The 27232-nt window shown below is 44.3% G+C and overlaps 1 protein-coding gene across 26 annotated transcripts in view; it reads right to left on the bottom strand.

Moving 5' to 3' along the window:
* AFDN (afadin, adherens junction formation factor) overlaps positions 1-27232 on the bottom strand; it is a 504890-nt gene that overhangs the window by 348961 nt on the left and 128697 nt on the right. For all 26 annotated transcript variants that reach the window (XM_073671547.1, XM_073671557.1, XM_073671558.1 and 23 more), the window contains exon 8: positions 5348-5506. In XM_073671547.1, coding sequence (XP_073527648.1) covers positions 5348-5506 — 159 coding nt within the window. The remainder of the gene's footprint in view (positions 1-5347; positions 5507-27232) is intronic.

The raw sequence follows: 27232 nt of genomic DNA, 5'->3' as shown, positions 1-27232 counted from the left end.
TGCCAAGAGATACAGTAACTTTGCAGAAATTTCTGCAACCAAATAGTCAAAGTGCGCACATAGCGTTAATGATCAGTCTAGAAGAACAGAGATTTTTCTGTAAAAAACAATAAAGTTTATTATCTTCACTTCTACTATTGACTTATAATAAAAACAACAAATAAATACAACAGCAAATCTGTCGCTTTGTCATGGTCAAGGTTTGACAACGGAACAATACATCACATTAGACCTTTAAGGAGTAATTCATATTTTCAAAAAGTTAAATATTCTACCAAAATGTTTTCTCCACTTTTTTTAATGCAGGACATGTCAAAACCGAATCACTACTTGTTTGACTTGTTAGCAGTAACCACTGCTCAAAAAAATTTAAGGGAACATTTGAATCACACAAGGGATTTCAATTAACGAAAGAGTCCAGTTTAATTTTTTTTTTTTTTTTTTTTTTTTTTTTTTAGAAAATACATACATGGTGCAAGCCCATGAAAACAAAATGATGCATCAACAGTCAAAGGAAACCAAAGTAGTCAACTTATTGTCTGGATCCAAAATGTCCTCAAATACTGAAGGAATATGAGTGACCATCATGGCAACTCATAATGTGACTTAGAAATGTGTATTGACCCTACGTGCCAGTATGCACTTCCGACAAAGTCTAGGCATGATCCTGATAAGAGACAGTCTGTGGTTCTACTTTGTGGCGTCGAATCGCTAGGTCATTCAGATTCATAAACTGGGGAAGTGAGTGCAAGTTTATGACATTAACGACTTAGTCATGTAGGAACTGCCTAAAACACTGTGGTCACATGAACCTAGGCATTGCCCTGCACCAGGAGGAACACAGGGCCCACTGCATCAGCATACGTCCTGACAGGGGCACTGACGATTTCAACCCAATCAGGTTTTGTATCATTGGCCATCAAGTGGACATTTGTGGAACACTCCAAGCAGTGCCTCCCCAGTCAGGCAATCACAGACACATTAATAAACTGGTCATGCTGAATGATGCCGCAGGCAACAATGTTCCGCACAATCTCCAAACTTGTTCCCTGCTGCTAGGTTGATGCTCTTTACTGCCCTGTCCGGTTCTGCTCATGTAGAAGTTGTGTCCTGATATTTGCTGCATGCACTTCAGATTGTTCTGGAGAAAATCTTCCTGTGACAGCACAAATGGACGCACCCTCCTTGAGGAGCCAGGCTACCTGTGAAACCTGCTTGGACTGCAATTACTGCTTCATGTTACCAGCAGTGAGACACTAGGAAAACTAGAGAAGAATGAGTCAGGAAGGTTATGGAAAGAGAAATAGTATGTGGACTCTACTAGCAAAACTATTCCTTTTTTGGAGGTTTTCTTGCTGTTGCCGCTGTCATTTGCACTAAATCAGGCGAAATGTATTCTAAATCACTTATGCTTCCTTACTGGACAGATTGTGATCCCTCATGTTTAACTGACTTTGGGTTATACTGTGATGCCAAATTCGTGCTTTCATTATTTTTGAGTAGCGTATAAGGAAATAATGGGGAAAATGCAAATGGATGTAGTTTGTATAACAAAAAGCAGCTGCAGAAAATCCACAATGTGTAAAATTCCCTAAAATACACAAATGTGGAGCAAGCCAGGTAAGAGTTCTTTTGGTGTAAATTAAAGTGAATCTGTTGTCAGAAAATTACCCATCGTTTAAATCAAGTTGTGGATTTCTTTCCACCGGCAATTTTTTTTCTTAATATCACGATCTTTATTAAAAAAAAAATAGTAATCTTGCAATTTTCACCATGGCCACTGGTGTATTTTAGACTCCCGCTTCCTATACTCACACAGGGAATTACTGCCCTTACTGCTGTATGGGGTCCAAAGTGAAGAGAGGGGGCCCAGCCCCCCCTCTTGCGCTACTGCTCACCGGGCCCAGTGGTATCTTTGGGCACAGCGCCACAACTGGTGACAAACACCTCAGCGCAGGGAGCCTTGGAGCTATCGCAGCAGTCAAAGCTGAACAGCTCTGCCTCTTCTGTGACACGCTGGAGACGGCGAGCGCCAGGATGACAGTCCAGAAGTCGAGCTTAAGGGATCATATATGAGAAGTAAATAAAACTTTTTTTTTCTTTAATAGAACTAATTAAATGTTGTTGCTCCATGCAAATGATGAATTGGGAGTGTGGAAGAGCAAATGACGAATTATGAGTCGGGGGGGAGCAAATGACAACTTGGGAGTGGAGGGGAGAGCAAATGATTTGGGATGGGGGCAAAAGATAATGAATTGAGGGTTTTGGAGAATGTCACTGGTGATCATTGTATTACCTATACACTTACACTATATACTGTGTACAAAGTTCCGGTGTATTATGACACTTTTTTATTTATTAATGATCAATATTGTAGAATTCGATCCCTATGGTAATATGTGATCTGGTCATGGTGTGACTGTATTTGTCCCTTGTATGTGATATTATTGGTCATTTTAAAAAATGTATGGGACACGTGCCCTTAACCCCTTACAGACGTGATACGTAATAGTACGCACTAAGTCGTCACTCCCAGCTCAGCGCGGGCAGCGGCGCTGAGCTCGCACTGAACCGGGCACATGTCAGCTGATCTACAGTGGTGGCCAAAAGTATTGGCACCCCTGCAATTCTGTCAGATAATACTCAGTTTCTTCCTGAAAATGATTGCAATCACAAATTCTTTGGTATTATTATCTTCATTTAATTTGCTTGCAAGGAAAAAAAACAAAAGAGAATGAAGCAAAAATCAAATCATTGATCATTTCACACAAAACTCCAAAAATGGGCCAGACAAAAGTATTGGCACCCTCAGCCTAATACTTGGTTGCACAACCTTTAGCCAAAATAACTGCGAACAACCGCTTCCAGTAACCATCAATGAGTTTCTTACAATGCTCTGCTGGAATTGTAGACCATTCTTCTTTGGTAAACTGCTCTAGGTCCCTGATATTTGAAAGGAGCCTTCTCCAAACTGCCATTTTGAGATCTCTCCACAGGTGTTCTATGAGATTCAGGTCTGGACTCATTGCTGGCCACCTTAGAAGTCTCCAGTGCTTTCTCTCAAACCATTTTATAGTGCTTTTGGAAGTGTGTTTTGGGTCATTGTCCTGCTGGAAGACCCATGACCTCTGAGGGAGACCCAGCTTTCTCACACTGGGCCCTACATTATGCTGCAAAATTTGTTGCTAGTCTTCAGACTTCATAATTCTATGCACACGGTCAAGCAGTCCAGTGCCAGAGGCAGCAAAGCAACCCCAAAACATCAGGGAACCTCCGCCATGTTTGACTGTAGGGACCGTGTTCTTTTCTTTGAATGCCTCTTTTTTTTTCCTGTACACTCTATGTTGATGCTTTTTCCCAAAAAGCTCTACTTTTGTCTCATCTGACTAGAGAACATTCTTCCAAAACGTTTTAGGCTTTCTCAGGTAAGTTTTGGCAAACTCCAGCCTGGCTTTTTTATGTCTCGGGGTAAGAAGTGGGGTCTTCCTGGGTATCCTACCATACATTCCCTTTTCTTTCAGACGCCGACGGATAGTACGGGTTGACAGTGTTGTACCCTCGGACTGCAGGGCAGCTTGAACTTGTTTGGATGTTAGTCGAGGTTCTTTATCCACCATCCGCACAATCTTGCGTTGAAATCTCTCGTCAATTTTTCTTTTCCGTCCACATCTAGGGAGGTTAGCCACAGTGCCATGGGCTTTACACTTCTTGATGACACTGTGCACGGAAGACACAGGAACATTCAGGTCTTTGGAGATGGACTTGTAGCCTTGAGATTGCTCATGCTTCCTCACAATTTGGTTTCTCAAGTCCTCAGACAGTTCTTTGGTCTTCTTTCTTTTCTCCATGCTCAATGTGGTACACACAAGGACACAGGACAGAGGTTGAGTCAACTTTAATCCATGTTAACTGGCTGCAAGTGTGATTTAGTTATTGCCAACACCTGTTAGGTGCCACAGGTAAGTTACAGGTGCTGTTAATTACACAAATTAGAGAAGCATCACATGATTTTTCAAAGGGTGCCAATACTTTTGTCCACCCCCTTTTTTAGGTTTGGTGTGGAATTATATCCAATTTGGCTTTAGGACAATTCTTTTTGTGTTTTTTCATTGAAGACAAATTAAATGAAGATGATACCAAAGAATTTGTGATTGCAATCATTTTCAGGAAGAAACTGAGTATTATCTAACAGAATTGCAGGGGTGCCAATACTTTTGGCCACCACTGTATATAGCCGACATGTGCCCGCAACAGCCGCAGGTGGAATCGCAATCCATCAGCAGCTGTCAACTAGCTAAATTTCGCTGTCAATCTCTTACAGTGGCCAGCGCTCATACCAAGTGAGCAAATCTGTCGTATCCCTGCCCCCCATGCGGGCTCCGGTGATGAGCTCGCATGTGTTTGGGCACATGACCGCTGATCTGTACAGATGACAAATGCCCCTGACAGCTGCGGGTAGAATTGTGATCCAGCTGCGGCTGTTAATAAGTGAAATGCCAGTGTCGATCTCTGACAACAGCATTTAACGTGTGTCACTAACCTCGCCCATTGGCACCCGGGTCAAATGACTGCGGGTCGCCGATGGGATGGCATGACAACCTGGGGTCTGCAGGAGACCCCTGCGGTTGTCATTGCCAGGAGGCTATGAGCGTCGCCCAGCGGTCGGCGCTTATAGCAAGTGAGAACTTTTGCTACACACAGTAGGGCTTCAGGGATCTTCTGTGCAGGCTAATCACTGCGACTTCCGCTCCATTTACCTCCGGATATACACACACACACACACACACACACACACACACACACACACACACACACACACACACACACGGTTCCTAGCAATGACTGTGCAGGGAGGAAGTGGGGAGAGCACCTTATTGTAGCGCATGCCGGAGGTCACTGGAGCGGAAGTCGCAGTGACTTGCCTGCGCAGAAGATCCCTGAATACACTGCCCATAGAAGAGAGAAAAATATACTGATTGTGGAAGGAGTGGGCGTGGGATTCCGGCACCACAACTGTGACGTGCATGGGAGTGGGGTGGTATTATAATGAACTGAGGAGGCAGGGATTTTTTCCATGCACCCTACGCGCCGGACCCTCGAAGAAATCATTAGTATAAAGAAATAAAATAAGTTTTCTCAACAAGACCGATAATATGAGGCATACAGGTAGGACTGATTTAACATTTCCATCACCTGTATGCCCATATTAATAGTTTATATACGTCCGAGGGGGTGACCGACTCCCTTTAAGCATTCCACAAAGTACAAAATATTTAACTGCAGTAGGCTCAACTTGACATTCTAACCTTTGCTAGTAGCACTTAGGAGAAATAAACAAAAAAGGTACCTGGACTTAGTTCTACCAGATAAGGTAGTTTTTCTGGATAAAGGGAGAAGCTGTAGGAGTCCAATTTATCCTTGCCCTTTGCCATTTTTCCTTCTGGTTTCCTATTTTTCTTTGAGAGGCAGTCTGTCGGTCTCCTTTTCAACTGAAACACCAGTTCCCCTTAAAACAAAATAAATAAAGATAGGAATCAACCAAATACAAAACACCAAAAACTTAGAAGAGCACTTAGAACAGCGGTGATGAACCTATAGCACGCAAGCCAGAGGTGGCACACAGAGCCGTCCTTGAACATACATCCAGCTGACGTGTATTGCAGCGCACAAACATGCCGGGTCCGTGCGTCGCAATACACGCTGCCAGCCAATCAGAGGCCAGCAGCTGACATCGCCATGCATGTGACTGGGCGCATGGCAGTGACATCATACACCCCAGTCGCTTGGACACTGAAGTCAGCTGCTGGTTTCAGAAGACTGCGACATGCTGCAGGGGAGCGGAGGAAATTTAAAGAGGAGTCTTTTTTTTTTTTCTTCTGTTTATTTAAACAACAGCGGCGCCAGCAGAGTGGGTGACCATATACCAAGATGGGGGGAGCATATACCAAGATGGGGAAGCATATACCAGGATGGGGGGGGTGGGGATCATATACAAGGATGGGGGGGCATGTCTAACAGGGTGGGGGGACATGTATACCAGGATGGGGTACCATATACAAGGATGGGGAGGCCATGTATACCAGGATGGGGGGGCCATGTATACCAGGATGGGGGGGGGGGGGCATGTATACCAGGGTGGGGGGGCATATTCTTTTAGATCTGCAGTTTGGTACCCCTGTTCCTGTCTTTGGCTGAACTTTGATTCCTCTGCCTGCTTTGATACCCCCCTTCTGCTCTCTGTTGCCCCCATCAACTCTCTGTAGGAGTTGTTTTCTCTAAACTAAAACCTCAATATTCAGGTTAAATTGCAGTGTTGCCATTTTGCGATAAATATGTGGGTTTTGGGTTGTAGTTTCGGCACTCTGTGTCTAATAGGTTCACCATCACTGACTAAAAAAAACTACAAAATATAATGCCATTCTTCCATCATTTGTTCCATTATATTGTGCCTTACATTGCAGCCAAAATTAGGAAATAAATATTCTTCTCTATCGGTCTCAGAAGATCAGCAATGCCCCCTTTCCTCCTTGTAGTCTTGTGTCTAGGTGTTCGGTACCCGCCAATAGGTGGATATGGGGGTTACTTTTTGGACAATCACTCTTCTAGTTCTTCTATCCTGGTCCATCTACCTTTATTATTTTTTTATTTTATGGTTTAGTATGCAAAGGCTTATATAGAGCTACCATAATCCGCAGCACTTGTGTAGTGCATCTTGCACTTACTAGGCCACATGAAGATATTACATAGCGTGGCTACCGGCACTTGCCGCCATGCCGGCAGAAACAACTTGGAATCTGTTGTGCAACTATTAGGCTGTGTGCACACGATGCGTTTTTAATGCGTTTCCGCATCGTTTTTGCAGCTGCAGAAACGCATTAAAAACGCATGGTAGAAGGGCAGCAATGGTCCCCAATGATAATCCGCATGTGCTGTGCACATGCTGCAGATTTTTCCGCAGCGTTTATGCTGCGCTCAAAAATCTGCAGCATGTCCATTAATTTTGTGGAAAAGCGGCCATTGACTTGCATTAGAACGCGCCAATACCGCAAGACTGCATCTGTACTTGCGTTATTGGCGCGTTCTAATGTGCGGATGGTACCCAGGTGTAGAGGAGAGGAGAGTCTCATCCACACCCAGGTACCATTAAAAAGAATGTAAAAACAAGAATAAAATAAAAAATTAAGATATATTCACCTTCCGACGGCCCCCGATCTCCTTCCCTCTGTTTGCGTGCAAGACTGAAGGACCTGCGGTGACGTCACAGTCATGTGACCGCAGGCCCTTCAGCGCAGTGTCTCGCGATATCCCGGCAGCCACGAACAAGCCAGGAGCGAACGCGGCAGCACACGCCGGGCCATCAGAGGGTAAGTATACATTTATTTTTTAATTTTTTTACCATTCTTTTGGTCACACTATATAAATCCTTGCCGGTTGCATGGATTTATATAGTGTGACCTAGTTGTCAAGCACTTTCCAAGTGATGCTAAAATCGCCTGGAAAGCGCTTGTCAATCTGCATGCGGAAATGCATGTGAATCCGCATGTATTCCGCAGGAAAAACGCATGTACAATCCGCATGTACAATCCGCATGTACAATCCGCATGCGTTTTTTCTGGCCAGGGAGATGCACAAATTTTCTGCTTCATTTCTGCATCGTGTGCACATACCCTTAGATTGGCAATACAAATAGAAAAAAAAACTGCAGCAGTAAGGCTGTGTGCACACAAGTTGCAGATTTGGTGCATTTTTGTCGAGTTTTTTCTGCATGGATTTTTGAAAAAACCTGAAGCAAAACCTGATGCCAGCAAAGTGAGTGAGAAACCTGAAGTGTCATGCACTTTGACTTGCAGATTTGATGCAGAAAATAATCTGTAGCATGTTAATTCTCTGTGCGTTTTTGCCTGCGTTTTTCACCCATTGAATGTCTAAAAAAAACACAGGCAAAAAACATGCCAAAAATGCAACGTTTTTGAGGCTGCGTTTCCTGCCAAAAGATGCAGAAATGTTGCAGGAATTTCTACAATGAAATACTCCACGAGTGCACATACCCTACGTCTACTGTAACCGCACCGACACCCAAAGCTCATATAGCACAAGGGGTCTGGATTTAATTAGGGATCTTGGCTATTAATTTAGGGGTTTATTCTGAGGTCAGAATTTATTAAGGGGTCAGACTTGGAGTGGCAACCAGTTGTGCTGGAAAATTGCTTTAAAGGGACCCTTCAACTATTTTTTTTTTTTTTAAATATATCAGAAATATGACAGCTACGTATTTTTTTTAATGTTGGATGGTTAATTTATGTGGCTTAAAACAAAATACTAAAACAAGTTTCAAAAATCCCATTTTCAACACAAACCTTGCACAAAATAGCAGTTTATTGAAAAGTTAGTTGGATTTACAATACACAAAGATCAATGACAATTATGTACAGGTTTGCTAACTAGGCGATACATAACAGCTACTCTTGTTTCAGCTGCACTAATGCAGTTATTGTTAAATGCTGCACACTAGTATTGGAGACAAAACACTCATTGAGATCTCTGGGTCCATTTGTATGTACAGAATACCTGTATGTAATAATTAGGAATTAGGGAGGATAAAGGTTTCTTTTCACTATATATACCCATTTGTGTTTACAGTACCCTCAGTGCCATGCCTGGGCAAGTGGCTAGAGAAGGATCATGACTCAAACAAAGCCCCTCTGACATGTTTTACCAGTCACACCCAGCATCATCGGGGGCTATAGCCCCAAAGACCTTGTGGAGGCTTGTGGGGGTGCTTTACAAGTGTAACAAAATGGTAGCAGCAGCGTTCTTCAGCCGGCCTCCGGCTGCTATTATATCGGCATTCTGCGACTGCCAGCTTTAAACACATGAAATCAACCTGTGGCAAAAATAAGTCACTGTCAACCGGTTACTAACGAGGAGGGAAAAGGAGGGTTTTACTAATTTATTACTTTAAACTTATTCTCAATACCTTCCTATGACAGCACATCTGGCTCCATGTACAACATTTGACCAGTTGTACAGCATTTTTTACAAAAGATCTGTAAATACCCGTGCCTACCAATCTCAGAGCAATACTTAAAGGGAGTCTGTCTCCCTCTGGGACTTATATGACCTCTAATATGGGCACACAAGTAATAGAAATGTAAATCGATTCTTATCTGTATGCCTCCTATTAGAGGTCTTGTTGCTGTGAAATTTCATTTTATTCCTTCATGTCACTGATGCCTCCCAGTCCCTGAGCCCATAAGGAATCCCACCTCCAGTGTTCATTATAATGACTCCCCCTCCTCTGCATGTCACAGTGCCCTGTGACGTGCAGTTGCGGAACCGAAATCCCGCGCCTTCACACTGCACTCTTTAAGCAAGGCGCACTTCTTCCTGTCGTCTAAGGCAGAGGTCCCCAACCGCCGGTCCGCGGACCAGGACCGGGCCGTTGGGGTTTTTCAGCCGGTCCGCGGGGAGAGGGGGCCCCTCCAGCCTCCAGCAGGGCCGCCATCAGGGCATGACTGCCCTGACTCCAGTATGGGGCCCGGCCGGTAGGAGCCCCCTCGGAGCCCCCCTCTTGTGCGTCTCTCTCCTCATGGGGCCCCCGGCCGCATGCTAAGCGCCGGGTCCAGGACATCTTAGCGCTGCGCTGCTGCGGCAGCACCTTCATGATTCCCCTGACTTCCGGTCATGTGACGGCGCCGTCACATGGCCGGAAGTCAGGAGAACCTGGTGTCAGCGATTTGGACGAGCGCCAGGATTCTGCAGGGATCGCATGGGGTAAGTATAACAAGTTTTATTTTTTTTTAAATACAATTAACTAGGAGTGGGGGGAATGGGAGATGCACGGGGGGGTGAGAGATGCACGGGGGGGATGAGAGATGCACGGGGGGTGGATGAGAGATGCACGGGGGGTGGATGAGAGATGCACGGGGGGTGGATGAGAGATGCACGGGGGGTGGATGAGAGATGCACGGGGGGTGGATGAGAGATGCACGGGGGGTGGATGAGAGATGCACGGGGGGTGGATGAGAGATGCACGGGGGGTGGATGAGAGATGCACGGGGGGTGGATGAGAGATGCACGGGGGGTGGATGAGAGATGCACGGGGGGTGGATGAGAGATGCACGGGGGGTGGATGAGAGATGCACGGGGGGTGGATGAGAGATGCACGGGGGGTGGATGAGAGATGCACGGGGGGTGGATGAGAGATGCACGGGGGGTGGATGAGAGATGCACGGGGGGTGGATGAGAGATGCACGGGGGGTGGATGAGAGATGCACGGGGGGTGGATGAGAGATGCACGGGGGGTGGATGAGAGATGCACGGGGGGTGGATGAGAGATGCACGGGGGGTGGATGAGAGATGCACGGGGGGTGGATGAGAGATGCACGGGGGGGTGAGAGATGCACGGGGGGGGTGAGAGATGCACGGGGGGGGTGAGAGATGCACGGGGGGGATGAGAGATGCACGGAGGGGATGAGAGATGCACGGAGGGGATGAGAGATGCACGGGGGGTGGATGAGAGATGCACGGGGGGTGGATGAGAGATGCACGGAGGGGGATGAGAGATGCACGGAGGGGGATGAGAGATGCACGGAGGGGGATGAGAGATGCACGGAGGGGGATGAGAGATGCACGGAGGGGGATGAGAGATGCACGGAGGGGGATGAGAGATGCACGGAGGGGGATGAGAGATGCACGGGGGTGAGCTGCACATGGGGGGGTGAGAGATGCACATGGGGGGGTTATGTTTACATAACTTTGTTGCCTTATGAAGGGCGGGGGGGGCCCCCAAAAATTTCTTGCACAGGGGCCCACTACAGTCTGTGTCCGCCCCTGGGATGAAGTAAATGCAGCTGAACAGCAGCTGTCAGGACAGCTGCCCTGTCCTGCTGCAGGGCGTGATGGGGCCTCAGTGATGCGGCTCCTGGCACAGCACATTATGTGGGGCTCCTGGCATAGCTCCTGGCGGGGACCTGGTCTACACTATATGATAAGTATGCACTAAACTCCAAATCCCTCCATTACCCCGCCCCCATATGACCAAAGCCCCGCCCACCCCACCCCCTCCTTGCTGGGCCATGGAAAAATGATCTTGCTTCAAGCCGGTCCCTGGTGCAAAAAAGGTTGGGGACCACTGGTCTAAGGGCATTGCAGAGCCTGGATCTTGCGCGCAGGTGCCAGCGAGTCACTGTGATTTCCCTGCACCTGCACACAAGATCCCTGCAGTGCAGTGCCCATAGATGGCAGGAAGAAGTACGCCTTGCATAAAAGGTGAAGTGCATGGGCGCGGGATTTTGGCGCTGCAACTGCACGTCACAGGGCACTGTGCCATCATCTTCACAAGGTCTTTTGCTTTTGTCCTTGGGTTGATATGCACATGTCGGACCAAAGCACGTTCATCTCTGGGACACAAAACCAGTCTCATTCCTGAGCGGTATGACGGCTGCACATTCCCATCTTGTTTGTATGGCGTAAAATTGTTTGTACACATGAACAAGGCACCTTCAAGTATCTTGAAATTGTATACAAAGATGAGTCAGACTGGTGCAAATCCACAATTACTATCCTGATATCTTGGCTGATTTCTTTAGACTTTTCCATGATGCTACACAATAAAGCAGTGTGTTTCAGGTGTGCATTACAATACATCTACGGGTACTCAGATGTTGTCAAAAAAACTATCAGAAGCTTTAAAACACGACATCATAGGGCAGTCCAGAATTGTTTAAAGGCATAGTCATCTTAGTGTATGAAAACTTTTGACTTTGCAGTAAGTAATAAAAATGCCTTAAAACATTGTCTCATTATTCTGGCATTTGGCAAATATTAAAAATTAAGATAATCCTAACTGACCTAAAACTGGAAAGGTTTATTCTGATTTCATGTCAGATATTGAGAAAAACATGCATATGTGTCTTTTTATATCGTGTATGTAAACTTATGGTTTCAACTGTATAAAGTATACATAGCCTCCTGTCAGGGTGGGACTGGGGCAGCGGGACACCAGAGAATTCTCCGGTGGGCCCTGGTCCGCAGCGGGCCCCAGAGCAGGACGCACGGGGGCCCCTGGTTAACATGGCAGCCGGTGCGCCGCACTGCAAGGGCCCGGGGGGTCAGGAGGGCCCTTGCAGTGTGGCTGATGAGGGCGATCTGGCATGCTTCTCGGAGCCCCAGGCTCCGGGGGGCCCATGGCCAGATTGCCCTCATCCTGTGCGGTGGGCAGAGGGCGATGTGGTCTGCTTCACGGAGTCACCAGGCTCCGGGGGACCCATAGCCAGATTGCCTTCATCCTGTGCGGCGGGCAGGGAGCGATCCCCTCCACCTCCAAAGCCTGCCGGGAGGAAAATGACAGCGGAGCTGGAGGGATCCATCCTCAGCTTCCTGCCCGGCGCTTACTCCCTGACACAGACTCGCGCTGCTTGATGACGTCATCATGCAGCGAGCGCCTGTGTCAGGGAGAAAGATGCCGGGCAGGAAGCAGAGGATGATGCTGCGGGGGAGCTCGCTGAGGTAAGTTTTATTTTTTTTTTTGAGGGAGAGCAATGGTGATTGAGGAGATGGGGGAAATAGGACATGGTGGGGGAAGATATGGCATGGTGATGGAGGACATGGGGAGAGATATGCATGGCATGGTGATGGAGGAGGTGGGGGGAGATATGCATGGCATGGTGATGGAGGAGGTGGGGGGAGATATGGCAATGACGACGGAGCAGGTGGGGGGAGATATGTCAATTTTGAAGGAGCAGGTGGGGGGAGATATGGCAATGATGACGGAGCAGGTGGGGGGGAGATATGGCAATGATGACGAAGCAGTTTGGGGGAGATATGGCAATGATGACGGAGCAGGTGGGGGGGAGATATGGCAATGATGACGGAGCAGGTGGGGGGGATATGGCAATGATGACGGAGCAGGTGGGGGGAGATATGGCAATGATGACGGAGCAGGTGGGGGGAGATATGGCAATGATGACGGAGCAGGTGGGGGGAGATATGGCAATGATGACGAAGCAGTGTGGGGGGAGATATGGCAATGATGACGAAGCAGTTTGGGGGAGATATGGCAATGATGACGAAGCAGGTGGGGGCAGATATGGCAATGATGACGGAGCAGGTGGGGGCAGATATGGCAATGATGACGGAGCAGGTGGGGGCAGATATGGCAATGATGACGGAGCAGGTGGGGGCAGATATGGCAATGATGACGGAGCAGGTGGGGGCAGATATGGCAATGATGACGGAGCAGGTGGGGGCAGATATGGCAATGATGACGGAGCAGGTGGGGGCAGATATGGCAATGATGACGGAGCAGGTGGGGGCAGATATGGCAATGATGACGGAGCAGGTGGGGGCAGATATGGCAATGATGACGGAGCAGGTGGTGGGAGATATGGCAATGATGACGGAGCAGGTGGGGGAGATATGGCAATGATGACGGAACAGGTGGGGGGAGATATGGCAATGATGACGGAGCAGGTGGGGGGAGATATGGCAATGATAACGGAGCAGGTGGGGGGAGATATGGCAATGACGACGGAGCAGGTAGGGGGAGATATGGCACTGACGACGGAGCAGGTGGGGGGAGATATGGCAATGATGGATGAGGTGGGGGAGATATGACAATGATGGAGGAGGTGGGGGAGAGCAATGATGGGGAGAGCAATTATGGAGGTGGGGGAGAGAAATGATGGGGAATTATTTGGACGCTATATGCTGTTAATATCTGGTCTGGTCATGGTGTGGTGGTATTTCTCCCTTGTATGTGGTAGTATTCAGTCACTGTGGCGGTAATATGTGGTCTGGTTATGGCGTGGTGGTATTTCTCTCTTGTATATAGTATTATTTGGTCACTATGGGGTGGTAATATCTGGTCAAGGTGTGGTGGCATTTCCCCCTTGTATGTAGTATTATTCGGTCACTATGTGGTAGTAATATGTGGTCTGGTCATGGTGTAGTGGTATTTCTCCCTTGTATGTGGTATTATTCGGTCACTATGTGGTGGTAATATGTAGTCCAGTCAAGATGTGGCAGTACTTTTCCCTTGTATGTGGTACTATTTGCGTTGGTACAGTGGACTGTGTTGTGTATGGCGGTCATTTGTTCTCTCTGATATTAATTAGAAGATTCTTTATTTCCATTAGTGATTAAATACTTGGAACAAGATGCACTTACAGGGATTCTCCGGGGAAAACAAGTAATCACCTCTTCAAAGGATAAGTGATAACTTATTGATTAGTGGGGGTCTGACTGCTGGGACCAGCACAGATTGGTAGAATGTGGAGCTTTTCTCCCCATTAGACTGGAGCTCATGTGCGACTTGACCACTGATCCATTCATTCCCTAAGTGGCTGTTCTTGTTTTTTTTCTGGAAACCCCAAAGAGAATGAATGGAGCTGTGGTCAGACGTCCCACCTGTCGCTGCATTTTAAAATGGGGACAACAGTGTCCTGACAGGGATAAAACTTCCCCATTCTTCCAATCGGTGTGGTCTCCAATGTTAGGACCCAAACAATGGGTAAGTTATCACCTATCCTGTAGAGCCCTTGGATCGGCGATCACTTGTTTTAACCAAAGAACCCCCTTACTGCAAACTACCGTAATTGTACATCCCAGTCATAGCATGTGCACAGTAGATGTGCCGGAGCCGCCTGTGATTTACAGCAGAAGCTCCACTATAACGGGGAGATCGGCAATCAGGTATTTGCATACAGCTGTAGGGTGGGCCCCAGACACCCCAGTCCGACACTGCCTTCGGTCCTGGGTCTTATACCGGGGAATTCCACACACACAGAGTGACTGCAGACTTATCACTTTTGACCGGACAACCCCTTTAGCTATGTACTTTATGTTTTTAACGTGTGTAGCCATAGCAGATTTCATGTATTAATTTATGGCAGTGTGCCGACGCATAGTGTGTAATTGTATATTTCAAAATACTAACTTTTAACCTGTACATCAAATATAACTAACAAAAACACTAGAACTAATTTTTTTGGTAGCAGCATCATCCCCCCCCCCAAAAAAAGCAATGAAAAAAATAATAATAATATATTAGATAGATAGTTAGAGAAAAAGTTTGCAAACATCCCAAAATGTTATAAATTGAAATGTTACCCCGCAATGCAGATAAAATAAATAAAAAACTCAAGCCCTCAGGGAAATATAATGCTAGAAATCCTGGAAACTAAATTGGCCACAGTTTGTGGGGAGGAGAGGGGGGAATATATTAATTGCTGGAAAACTGTATTGTTGTAGAGAAAAATTGTAAAATCCACGCAGACATATGTGACGTTGAACATATGGGATTAGTTAGAACTGGGTGAGAAAGAGCTGACACTTCAATCTCCATTGTTATAGGACTCACTACCGTGAATAGGAAATTACAGCAGATATCTGCTGAAAAACAGCCAACCAGTCTAGGATTACCATATCCAGAGGACGGGAAGGAAACACCGAGACCTGGGGGCCCTGGAGGATGAGACCTACTTCCTGCTACACTGCACCAAATACTCAGCAGTGAGGGACACTCACTTCAGAAGACTCTCTGATCTCTTCCTGAACTTCAGATCCATGAAGGAGGAAGAGAAAACATATCCTGCTGGGGGAAGAAGACAGCGCGGTGGAGATAGTAGCACAGTATGTGAAAGCATGGCATAGCCTGCGAGAAAGATAACTGATATGCCATGGACTTCCATAGCCACCACCCTGAAAATGCCCGATCCTTCATCCCCACAGTCCCCATCCTCTACTGTACACTTGCTTTGACAAAACTAATGTTTGTTCGGTCCTTCCAATAAAGCTTCTGTGAAAAAAAAAAAAAAGAAGTATATATATATAATATATATATATATATAAAAATATAATATATATATATATATATATATATATAAAAATATAATATATATATATATATATATATATATAAAAATATAATATATATATATATAATATATATATATATATATATATAAAAATATAATATATATATATAATATATATATATATATAAAAATATAATATATATATATATATATAATATATATATATATATATATATATATATATATAAAAATATAATATATATATATATAAAAATATAATATATATATATATAAAAATATAATATATATATATATAAAAATATAATATATATATATATATAAAAATATAATATATATAAAATATAATATATATATAAAATATAATATATATAAAATATAATATATATAAAATATAATATATATATAAAATATAATATATATAAAATATAATATATATAAAAATATAATATATATATAAAATATAATGTATATAAATATAAAATATAATATATATAAATATAAAATATAATATATATAAAATGTATTATATATATATATATATATATATATATATATATATATATATATATATATATATATATATATATATATATATATATATATATATATATATATATATATATATACACATATACACACACACACACACACATACATATACGTACACATATACTTACATACACAGTACAGACCAAAAGTTTGAGCATGTGCTTTGCCAGGTAAAAACAGTTGAAATGAGAAGACATTTTCCTGACCGTAGCCACCACCTTTCACAAGTGGTATACAGTATAGACCAAAACTTTGAACACACCTTCTCATTTAAAGATTTTTCTGTATTTTCACGACGGTGAAAATTGTACATTCACACTGAAGGCATCAAAACTATGAATTAACACATGTGGAATTATATACTTAACAAAAAAGTGTGAAACAACTGAAAATATGTCTTATATTGTAGGTTCTTCAAAGTAGCCACCTTTTGCTTTGATGACTGCTTTGCACACTCTTGGCATTCTCTTGATGAGCTTCAAGAGGTAGTCACCGGAAATGGTTTTCACTTCACAGGTGTGCCTAACCATGAGTGGAGAAAACATTTTTTTGTTATCTTTCATATTCTCTGAAACAATGCCAAGAAAGCAACAATTCTGCCGGGGTATGTAAACTTTTGAGCACAACGTTATAATATTTTTATACAAAACACACACACACATATATATATATATCAGACTGTGCAGGGTGTAGGTGTAGTCGGTGGTGTGGTGGTTTGGCATGAGCCCTGCTTGGCTTTTGCTATGGACGTTGTGTTCGGTGAGGAAACTGAGGATCCTCATGCTTACAGTACTGTTGAACAGTTTTCCCAGGTTGCACATACATTATATACACACACTGCTCAAAAAAATAAAGGAAACACTAAAACATCACATCCTAGATATCACTGGATGAAATATTCCAGTTTCAAATCTTTATTCATTAAATAGTGGAATGAGTTGAGAACAATAAAAATAATAATGATCAATGTAAATCAAAATGAATATCCCATGGAGGTCTGGATTTGGAATGATTCTCAAAATCACAGTGGAAAATAAAATTACAGGCTGATCCAACTCCAGTGGAAATGACTCAAGACAAGGAAATGATACTCCGTATTGTGTGTGGCCTCCACGTGCCTGTATGACCTCCCTACAATGCCTGGGCATGCTCCTGATGAGGCTGAGTATTGTGTGTGGCCTCCACGTGCCTGTATGACCTCCCTACAACGCCTGGGCATGCTCCTGATGAGGCTGAATATAGTGTGTGGCCTCCACGTGCCTGTATGACCTCCCTACAACGCCTGGGCATGCTCCTGATGAGGCTGAGTATTGTGTGTGGCCTCCACGTGCCTGTATGACCTCCCTACAACGCCTGGGCATGCTCCTGATGAGGCTGAGTATAGTGTGTGGCCTCCACGTGCCTGTATGACCTCCCTACAACGCCTGGGCATGCTCCTGATGAGGCTGAGTATTGTGTGTGGCCTCCACGTGCCTGTATGACCTCCCTACAACGCCTGGGCATGCTCCTGATGAGGCTGAGTATTGTGTGTGGCCTCCACGTGCCTGTATGACCTCCCTACAACGCCTGGGCATGCTTCTGATGAGGCTGAGTATTGTGTGTGGCCTGCACGTGCCTGTATGACTCCCTACAAAGTCTGGGCATGCTTCTGATGAGGCGGCGGATGTTCTCCAGAGGGATTTCCTCCCAGACCTGGATTAAAGCATCAGTCAACTTCTGGACAGTCTGTGGTGCAATGGTGGATGGAACGAGACATGATGTCCCAGATGTTCTCGATTAGATTCAGATCTGGGGAAGGGCAGGCCAGTCCAAAGCATCAATGCATTCATCATGCAGGAACTGCTGAAACATTATAGCCACATGAGGCCTAGCATTATCATGCATCAGTAGGAACCACTGCACCAGCATATGGTCTCACAATGGGTCTGAGGATCTCATCCAGGTACCTTATGGCAGTCAGGGTATCTCTGGCTAGCACATAGAGGGCTGTGCTGCTCTCCAAAGAAATGCCTCCCCACACCATTACTGACCCACTGCCAAGCCTGTCATGCTGGAGGATGTTACAGGCAGCAGAACGTTCTCCAAGGCATCTTCAGACTCTGTCGTATGTGCTCAGTGTGAACCTGCTCTCATCTGTGAAAAGCACAGAGCGTCAAAGTCGAATCAGCCAATCTTGGTGTTCTGTGGCAAATGTAAGTCGCCCTGCACGATTTTGGGCTTACAGCCCAACTCCCACTTGTGGATGTCAGGTCCTCATACCACTCTCACAGAGTTGGTTTCTGACAGTTTGAGCAGACACATGGACGTTAGTGGCCTGCTGGAGATCATTTTGCAGGGCTCTGCACTGCTCCTCCTGTTCCTCCTTGCACAAAGGAGGAAGTAGCGGTTCAGCTGTTGGCTTGTTGCCCTCCTACGGCCCCCTCCACGTCTCCTGGTATCTGCTCCATGCTCTGGACACTGCTGACAGACAGCGCTACCCTTCTTGCCATAGCTCGCATAGATGTGCCTTACTGGATGAGCTGCACTATCTGAGCAACTTCTGTGGGTTATACTGTAGACACCGCCTCATACTACTCTACCTTTAGGGGCGAGAGCAATGACAAAATGCAAAAGTGACCAAAACAGCCAAAAATGAAGAGAAAAGAGAAATGTTCTGTGGTCACAACCTGCAGAACCACTCCTTTATTGAGGTTGTCTTGCTAATTGCCTATTATATCTACAGGTTGTCTGTTCCATTTGCACCACAGAAGAAATTGATTCAAAATCAGTGTTGCTTCATTACTGGACAGGTTGATTTCACATAAGTGTGGAAGTGTGATTGACTCATATACACACTATATATATTGCTCGCACAGTTATTTCCTCAGATAGCATGTCTTGACTGCAGAAGTTTTATTCTCTGGCTGATTTTTTGTAATTATGCACAATTGTTATAGCTGTAAAAGCTTCAGCAGCTGAGGAAACCCTGAACACAGAAGGAAAAAGGAAGAAGGGGGGGGTTACTTATATTGGATGTGGGATACAGGGAGAGAGACAGGACAAACATCTATAAAGCAAGATAGATGACAGACTCGACAAGCGTCCTAAGCGATGAGGCCTCAGATTCAACTTTGGTACCACAAAAGTGCAGCATGTAGTGATGGCTGGTCTGATATCCCAGTCAGCCTCCAGTTCTTCAAGCTCATAGGCTTTGTTGGAATCAATTGAATAAGGATCCTCGTCTAAGCAGCTGTAACAGGTGTCAGATGTGACAGACAGTCGCCCTGCAGTTGGTTGCAGAAGATCTCTTCGTTTGGCATTACAAACACCTTCTTAGTCGTTTCCGTCTAGGACCCAGTGGCTAACTGCCTCCTGCTCTAATTGACACCCTTGCCTGGGTGTTTAAATAGTTTCACTTTGCTACAGGGCGGTGCCGGTGATAATCAAGTTTCTTTGTGAAAGCTTGGAGCGAGTGCAGTCTGTTTACTTCCTCTCTGGTGCTAAGAGGACGTGTGTGTTATCTCTCTGAATTTGGCTTAAGCTAAGTTATCTTTCCCCCTTGTCTGTCTATCTTGTTGTTGTTCATGCGGATCGTCTAGTGCTCATCACCTCCCTTCCTTACCCAGGGCCAAGCGCTAGGGAAATACAAGGATAGGTTCCTGTGCGACTATTATAGTGAAAAAACAATATAGGGACGGTAGGGGAGACAGGGTGATATCATTTCAGCCCCCTCTCCCCTTTCCCTAGAGTCTGGGCTCCCTTCTCCTCTTCCCTTTGTGTTGCACTTAGTCTTTCCCACACATTGCGTGACAACAGCTTGGAGGAGACGGCCACATATTGTTGCTAAGACTAGATGCAGCTGTGAGTCCTGTTCCTCGATCAGCTGGGTTTAGGTCAGTGGAGACGTGATGCCACTGCTCTGGAGTAGAAAAAGTTTTGATGCACTCTACTCTATCGCTGGCATAGACATAGAATTGTTTTGGTTGTATACGTAATCAAGCACCACTATCTGGGGTGAACAGGGGTGGGCAATTCTTTTTCCCAAGGGGCCACATGAAAGACAGTGACTATTGTGGAGGGATGAACCAATAGGTTGAAATTAATTCTGCTCAATATTATTTTATACTACTTGCATCACTTAATATTGAGCAAATTAAGTATGCAGACATCCCTCTATATACCGTATGACCCCACAAACAGCTCCCTATATGTTTTAAGAGCCCCCACAAAGCATTTTATATACAGCATGAGCCCCCACAAATTCTCCATATATGCACACAGTATGAGCCCCCACAAAACTTCCTATACATAGTATGAGCCCCCAAATAGACTCCTATATAAAGCGATTCTCCAGTCTCCTATAGATAATATAAGCGCCACCAAAGCCTCCCTATATAGTGTGAATCCCACACACATCTTCCTATATACAGTGAGCCCCCACATAGTATACAATATAAGTAGCCTCCTATATACAGTATGACCCAATACATAGCCTCCTATATACAGTATAAACCCCACATAGCCTCCTATATACATTATGAGCCACCAAATAACACCCTATATACAGTATGAGCCCCAAATCTCCTATATACAGTACGAGTTCTACATAACCTATATAGAGTATGAGCACCCACATAGCCTCTCTATATACAGTGTGAGCCCTACATAGCCTCCTATATATAGTATGAGCTCCTACATAACCTAAATACAGTATCGCACCAGCTGGCTCAGTCAAACATGCTGACTGGTGGAAAAAGGAGCCGCTGGCCCGTCCTCCACCAATGTATTCACTGCTGTCTGCAAGTAGAGGATGTGGCTAGTGGAGACAGAAAGCTGCGGCAGACTTCGGGTGAGGACAGGGTGCGGTCTGTGCGCACCGTTTCAGCCATTCGGCTGTCTCGGTTCACGGGCCAGACTTGAACAGCCATAGAGCCGTATGTGGTCTGCGAATGTAAATGAATAAATTGCAATGTCCATTTCATCTCTTACAACTTGGGAAATTACCACTGCCAGTACAGCAGCACAAAGTTCAAGCCTTGGCACTAAGTGCGCAGGTTATGGGGTTAGTTTGACCTTACAAAGGACAGATCAACAATGTACCCAGTTGTTGGCTCCTGAGGACTTCAGATAAGCTACTGCAGCTATGGCCTCTGTAGATGGCATCAGAGAAAATGTGGACTTCTCTTCTGACTGCAACTGAAAGGGACTTTAAGGCATAACAACATGGGACTTGGAGATGTTCAACAACTTTCAGAGACTTCTTCCATATCTCCCAACTTGGTTACTGCTGCACCGGTAGCGGAGTGTCCCAATCAGTAGTAGTTCTGCAGGGTTCAGAAATATATCTAAATATGGCACCAATGTGAGTACAAGACATATGAAGACTATGCCTATAATAGATGGTGGGAAAATTCAAGGGAAAGGAATTGGTACTCCCAGGAGAGATATCAAAGAAAATACTGTTTTTATATCTTCGTTAAAGAAAAAATATATATCACATATGCAGTTCTATGTTAACACTGATGCATTTCCAGCATTTAACATGCCTTTAGTCATAGAGATGACCCTTAATCCTTAAGTCAGAGTTATGTCAAGCAAAATAGTTAATAAATAACATTTCCCACATGTCTACTTTACAACAGCACAATTTTTTTGTTAGGGAGTTATAAGGGGTTAAAAGTTGACCAGCGTTCTCTTTTTTATAACAAAATCTACATAATCATTTTTTTTTTTAGGGACTACATCACATTTGAAGTGACTTTGAGGGGTCTATATGGTAGAAAATACCCAAAAGTGACACCATTTTAAAAACTGCACCCTTCAAGGTGATCAAAAACAACATTCAAGAAGTTTATTAACCCTTCAGGTGCATCACAGGAATTTTTGGAATCTGGAAAAAAACAATGAACAACTTATTTTTCACAAAAATTTTACTTTAGTAAAGGTAAGAGGAAAAAATGGACCATGAAATTTGTTGTGCAATTTCTCCTGAGTATGCAAATACCTAATATGTGAATGAAAACTACTGTTTGGGCGCACAGCAGGGCTTGGAAGGGGAAAATCACTTTTTGAATGTAAAATTTGCTTGAATAATTACCGTGTGAAATGTTACATTTGGATAACCCCTGATATCCCTAAATTTTTTATTTATTTTAACAAGGATAGTAGGAGAAAATGGACCTCAAAATTTGTTGTACAATTTTTCCTTTGTACACAGATACCCCATATGTGGTCGAAAACTACTTTTAAGGCACAGTGCAAAGCTCAGAAGGGAAGAAGCACCATATTGGGGTTCAGACTTTGCTGGACTGGTTTGAGGGAGCCAAGTCACATTGGCAGACCCCCTGAGGTGCTAGAACAGCAGACCCTCCCCATAAGAGACCCCATTTTACAAACTACGCCTTTCAATGAATTCATCTAGGGGTGCAGTGAGCACATTGACACCATAGGTGGGTCACTGACTTTTATACCATTGGGTAGTGAAGAAAAAAAATTAAATTTTTACCACCAAAATTTAGTTTTAACCCCAGATTTTACATTTTTACACTGGGAAATGGGTAAAAATGCCACCAACATGTGTCCCACAATTTCTGCTAAATGTATAAATACCCCATATGTGGCTGTACAGTACCGCTTAGCCACTCGGCGAGACTTGGGAGGGACGGAGCACTATTTGCCTCTTGGAACGCAGATTTTTCTATTATAGTTTGCAGACGCCATACACAGAGCCCGTAAGTGCTAGTGAAAAGTGGGCAAGGGACGGCTGCAGGACGAGGGGTACAGCAGAAATCTGAATAAGACAAAAAGGTGGGCACCATCTAAAAATAGCTGGAGGTCAATCCAATGCATATAACCAGCAACTAAGATATATAGAGAAAAAGATATGCAAAATATGGGGATCTCACAATATTATAACAAAATGACAATCTTTAATGACACCATGATAAATACAGACAGCATGGACTTTTTTCATTTTTGCTTCATGCAGTCCTTGGAACACATTGTACACTTTCTGGAGATTGTGTCTTCTACTTTTCGGTACAGTTTGATTGTCTCATTAGTCATCCTACCTGTTTACCCTCCATTTATGTACTAAGGTGGGGTCCTTTTGGACCGTGGGGTTATTTATTATTACGGGTGTTTTCTCGCCTGTTCTCCACGCATTTGCACTTTGTTTCATATGCATTTGCACCTTATATATGGTACACTATAATTCTGTGAGGGTTTAGCCTGAATACTTTGTACCTAAATTGTTTCGGCCTTCATTTGTCTAGTTCCTGCAGGCATTATTGTTTGGACTTTGCTATTACGCCACATATGTTTTACCTTTACACGTGATGGTTGGTACGGGTAGAACCTGTGCCTTATTACTGGTCAGGATCAGCAAACAGTTTTGGGTTTTTTAATTATTTTTATTGTACATGTTGTCTGTATTTATGTTGTCATTAAAGATAGTTATTTTGTCACAATATTAGTTGTGAGATCCCCATATTTTGCATATCTTTTTCTCTATATTTCTTGGGTACAGCAACAATCAGCACACACACAAATATTAAATATATTATAAATATTTACTAAACAGCTTATAAAAAAAAAGGAAAAGATGGCAGGTAAACCGTGAATAAATACCAAATACGATGACAGCAATTCCTCTCAATAACACCGAATAAGAGTATACACAGGTACAGTTAACAGAATTAACAGTTATTTGCCAGCAAAAACACATGCGATTAATCCCTATGCATAAAACCATAAAACAACTGTTGTGCCAGTACTCTAGTAATCACCTACTCGAAACAGTTATTGAAGTGTCTCTTACAGAAGAGGCCTTTTCTCCTAACAAGACCTCCATAATGTTATTTACATATGTGCATATACACACGTGGTCAAAATTGTTGGTACCCCTCGTTTAATGAAAGAAAAACCCACAATGGTCACAGAAATAACTTGAATCTGACAAAAGTAATAAATTAAAAATCTATGAAAATGAACAAATGAAAGTCAGACATTGCTTTTTAAGACTGCTGGGGGTGATATTAATAGCTGCAGAAGGGGCTAGTATTCGTGGCCCCCTTCCATGGCTATTAACATCAGCCCGCAGCTGTCTAGTTTAGTCTTTGCTAGCTAGATTTTATAGGGGGGCCCCACGTCAATTTTTTTCTGGGGTCACCCTGAAAATCTAGCCACTAAAGGCTAAACAAACAGCTGTGGGCTGATATTAACAGCCAGGCAACATTGTTGGCTAATGGCCTCTTCCGTGGCTACTAATATCAGCCCCCAGCGGTGGGCTTTCCCTCTACTGGTTATAATAATGACATGGGAGCCCACGCCATTTTTTTTTTTTTATTTTAGGTTTTGTGCCCATAATTCAGACATAGCAGCACTTTGGACGCAAATTTTTGCTGCGTCCAAAACATTGCATTCTATTGAACGCAGGTAAATCCACATGTGTTAACTAAACCATGTGCATTTACCGCATTCAATACTTTCTAGTGGTCAAATTTCTGTTGCGGAGACTAGCGATTCCACAAGAAAAATTGACATGCTGCAGTCCTGAAAGAGGCGCCCCATGTCAGTGTCCACGGGTGACTCGCAGCCTCTGATGCACGTATAGCGGACATGGGATTTCTAGAGATCCCATCCACTACAACAACATCTGGAAGCTGCGGGTTTCACACTGTATATACACGCAGCGTCAAAACTACAGCGGCTCCCGACCACGACCCCGTACCCAAACTCACCCACAGCATATCAATTTCTGTAGCGGACATGCTAGTCTCCGCTGCAGATTTTGACCGATTGAAGTGTCATTATATGCGGTGGATTCAGGCTGTGTGCCCACGTAGCGTTTTTCAAGCGTTTATGCTGCGGAATTTCCGCAGCGGAAAAGCTTGTTAAACGCTAGGTAATCCGCACCCCATGGTCCCCAAGGGGATTCCGCATGTTCTATGCACATGCTGCGGAAGTGTTCTATGCGCAGCATGTCATTTAATTTTGCGGAAGTGCAGCGGAACTCCCGCCATTGACTTGCATTGAGACGCACAGAAACCGCGACTGTACATTTTTACAAGCGGCTTCTATGCGTCTCTATGTGCGGATGGTACCCAGTTCTGGAGGAGAGGAGACTCTCATCCAGACCTGGGTACCATTGTACCTATAAAAAAAGAATAAAATAACAAATAAAGTTTATACTCACCTGTCCGGCGTCTTCTCTCTGAATGCCGGCATCGTTTGAGGACCTGCGGTGACGTCACAGTCATGTGACCGCAGGCCCTTCACCGCTGGGTCTCGCGATATGCTGGCAGCCGGGAACCAGCCAGGAAGCAGCGCTGCAGCCACGCCGGGCCTCGGGGGTGAGTATAGCTATATTTGTTTTAATTTTTACGGTTCACACTGTATAAATCCATGCTGTTTGCATGGATTTATACAGTGTGACCTAGTTGTCAAGCACTTTCCAAGTGATGCTATCGCCTGGAAAGTGCTTGTCAATCTGCATGCGGAAACGCATGTGAACCCGCATGTGGATCCGCATGTATTCTGCAGGAAAAACGCATGCACAATCTGCATGCGTTTTTTTCTGCCAGGGAGATGCAGAAATGCTGCAGAAATTTTCTGCTTCATTTCTGCATCGTGGGCACATAGCCTCACATGTAACGAAAAAAGTGCGGCAATAGAACACCGCATTTTGGATGCTACATAAATATGTTGTGTCCAAAGCGCTGCTGAGTGCCGATTGGGGGGGAATAGCGGCTAACGAACCAGCTGTGAGATGTTAATTATGGCCAGGGAAATGTTTGCCTAATGGCACCTTCCCAGGCTAAGAAAAAAAGATGTCACAGCAGTTGCATACATTATGTTAACAGAAATGCTAATGAATATTGGGTGAATGGGACTAGCTGACACCCAGCTCTTTTGTTTAGTGATGTCAAAGTGTCAGACCTTTCCATGACCAAAGTAAAGAAACAGACAGTGTAAACACTTTATTTGAAATAAAACAGACACGTTCTTTAATCATTTAAATGAACCAATATACTCACCCCAGCTCTTATGGTAATCCAAGGGCTTAAGCAATGTCCCACCAATAATAATAATCTTTTTATTTATATAGCGCCAACATATTCCACAGCGCTTTACAATTCAGACAATTTACAGACATTATCGGCACTGGCCCCATTGGGGCTCACAATCTACATTCCCTATCAGTATGTCTTTGGAATGTGGGAGGAAACCCATGCAAACACGGGGAGAACATACAAACTCCTTGCAGATGTTGTCCTTGGTGGGATTTGAATCCAGGACCCCAGTGCTGCAAGGCTGCAGTGCTAACCACTGAGACACCGTGCTGCCCGACCAGCTTTATTTAGCTCCAAAAATCATTCATTGATGCTCAAAAACTATTCAAAAAAAGCATGTAAAAACGCATGCGTTTTTTTCTGCCAGGGTGAGGCAAAAGCACTCAGGAAATTTCTGCTTCAATTCCTTAACGTGTGCACATACCCTAAAAGTGAGTTGAATGTTCTCTATCACATACAGTGGACCACACCTAATGGAACCACTTATATCAATCATTGACATTTATTTGTCCCTTATACTCAGTTACTCAGCACTCAAGTTATTCAGAGGTTCTCAAACATATATACAAAAATTCACACAACCCTCACAGCTTGCCTATTCAACCTAGGAATAAGTACAAACGCATAAGGACTATAGTGCTCAATGATCCTCTGGTAACACCCGAAGCCACTTACATAAACCCAAACACAGCCTATACAGCCTTAAACAAACAATGTGCTACCAATCCGAGATGGCCACAGCAACAGAATCACACAGATTGCCCCAACTCTGCAGCTCTGCACTACGCAACA

This window comes from Phyllobates terribilis, unplaced genomic scaffold (assembly GCF_046119375.1).
Source record: "Phyllobates terribilis strain yellow unplaced genomic scaffold, ASM4611937v1 Scaffold_3__8_contigs__length_932513732, whole genome shotgun sequence".
NCBI classification, from domain to species: Eukaryota; Metazoa; Chordata; class Amphibia; order Anura; family Dendrobatidae; genus Phyllobates; species Phyllobates terribilis.
This window is presented reverse-complemented; position numbering and strand designations above follow the sequence as displayed.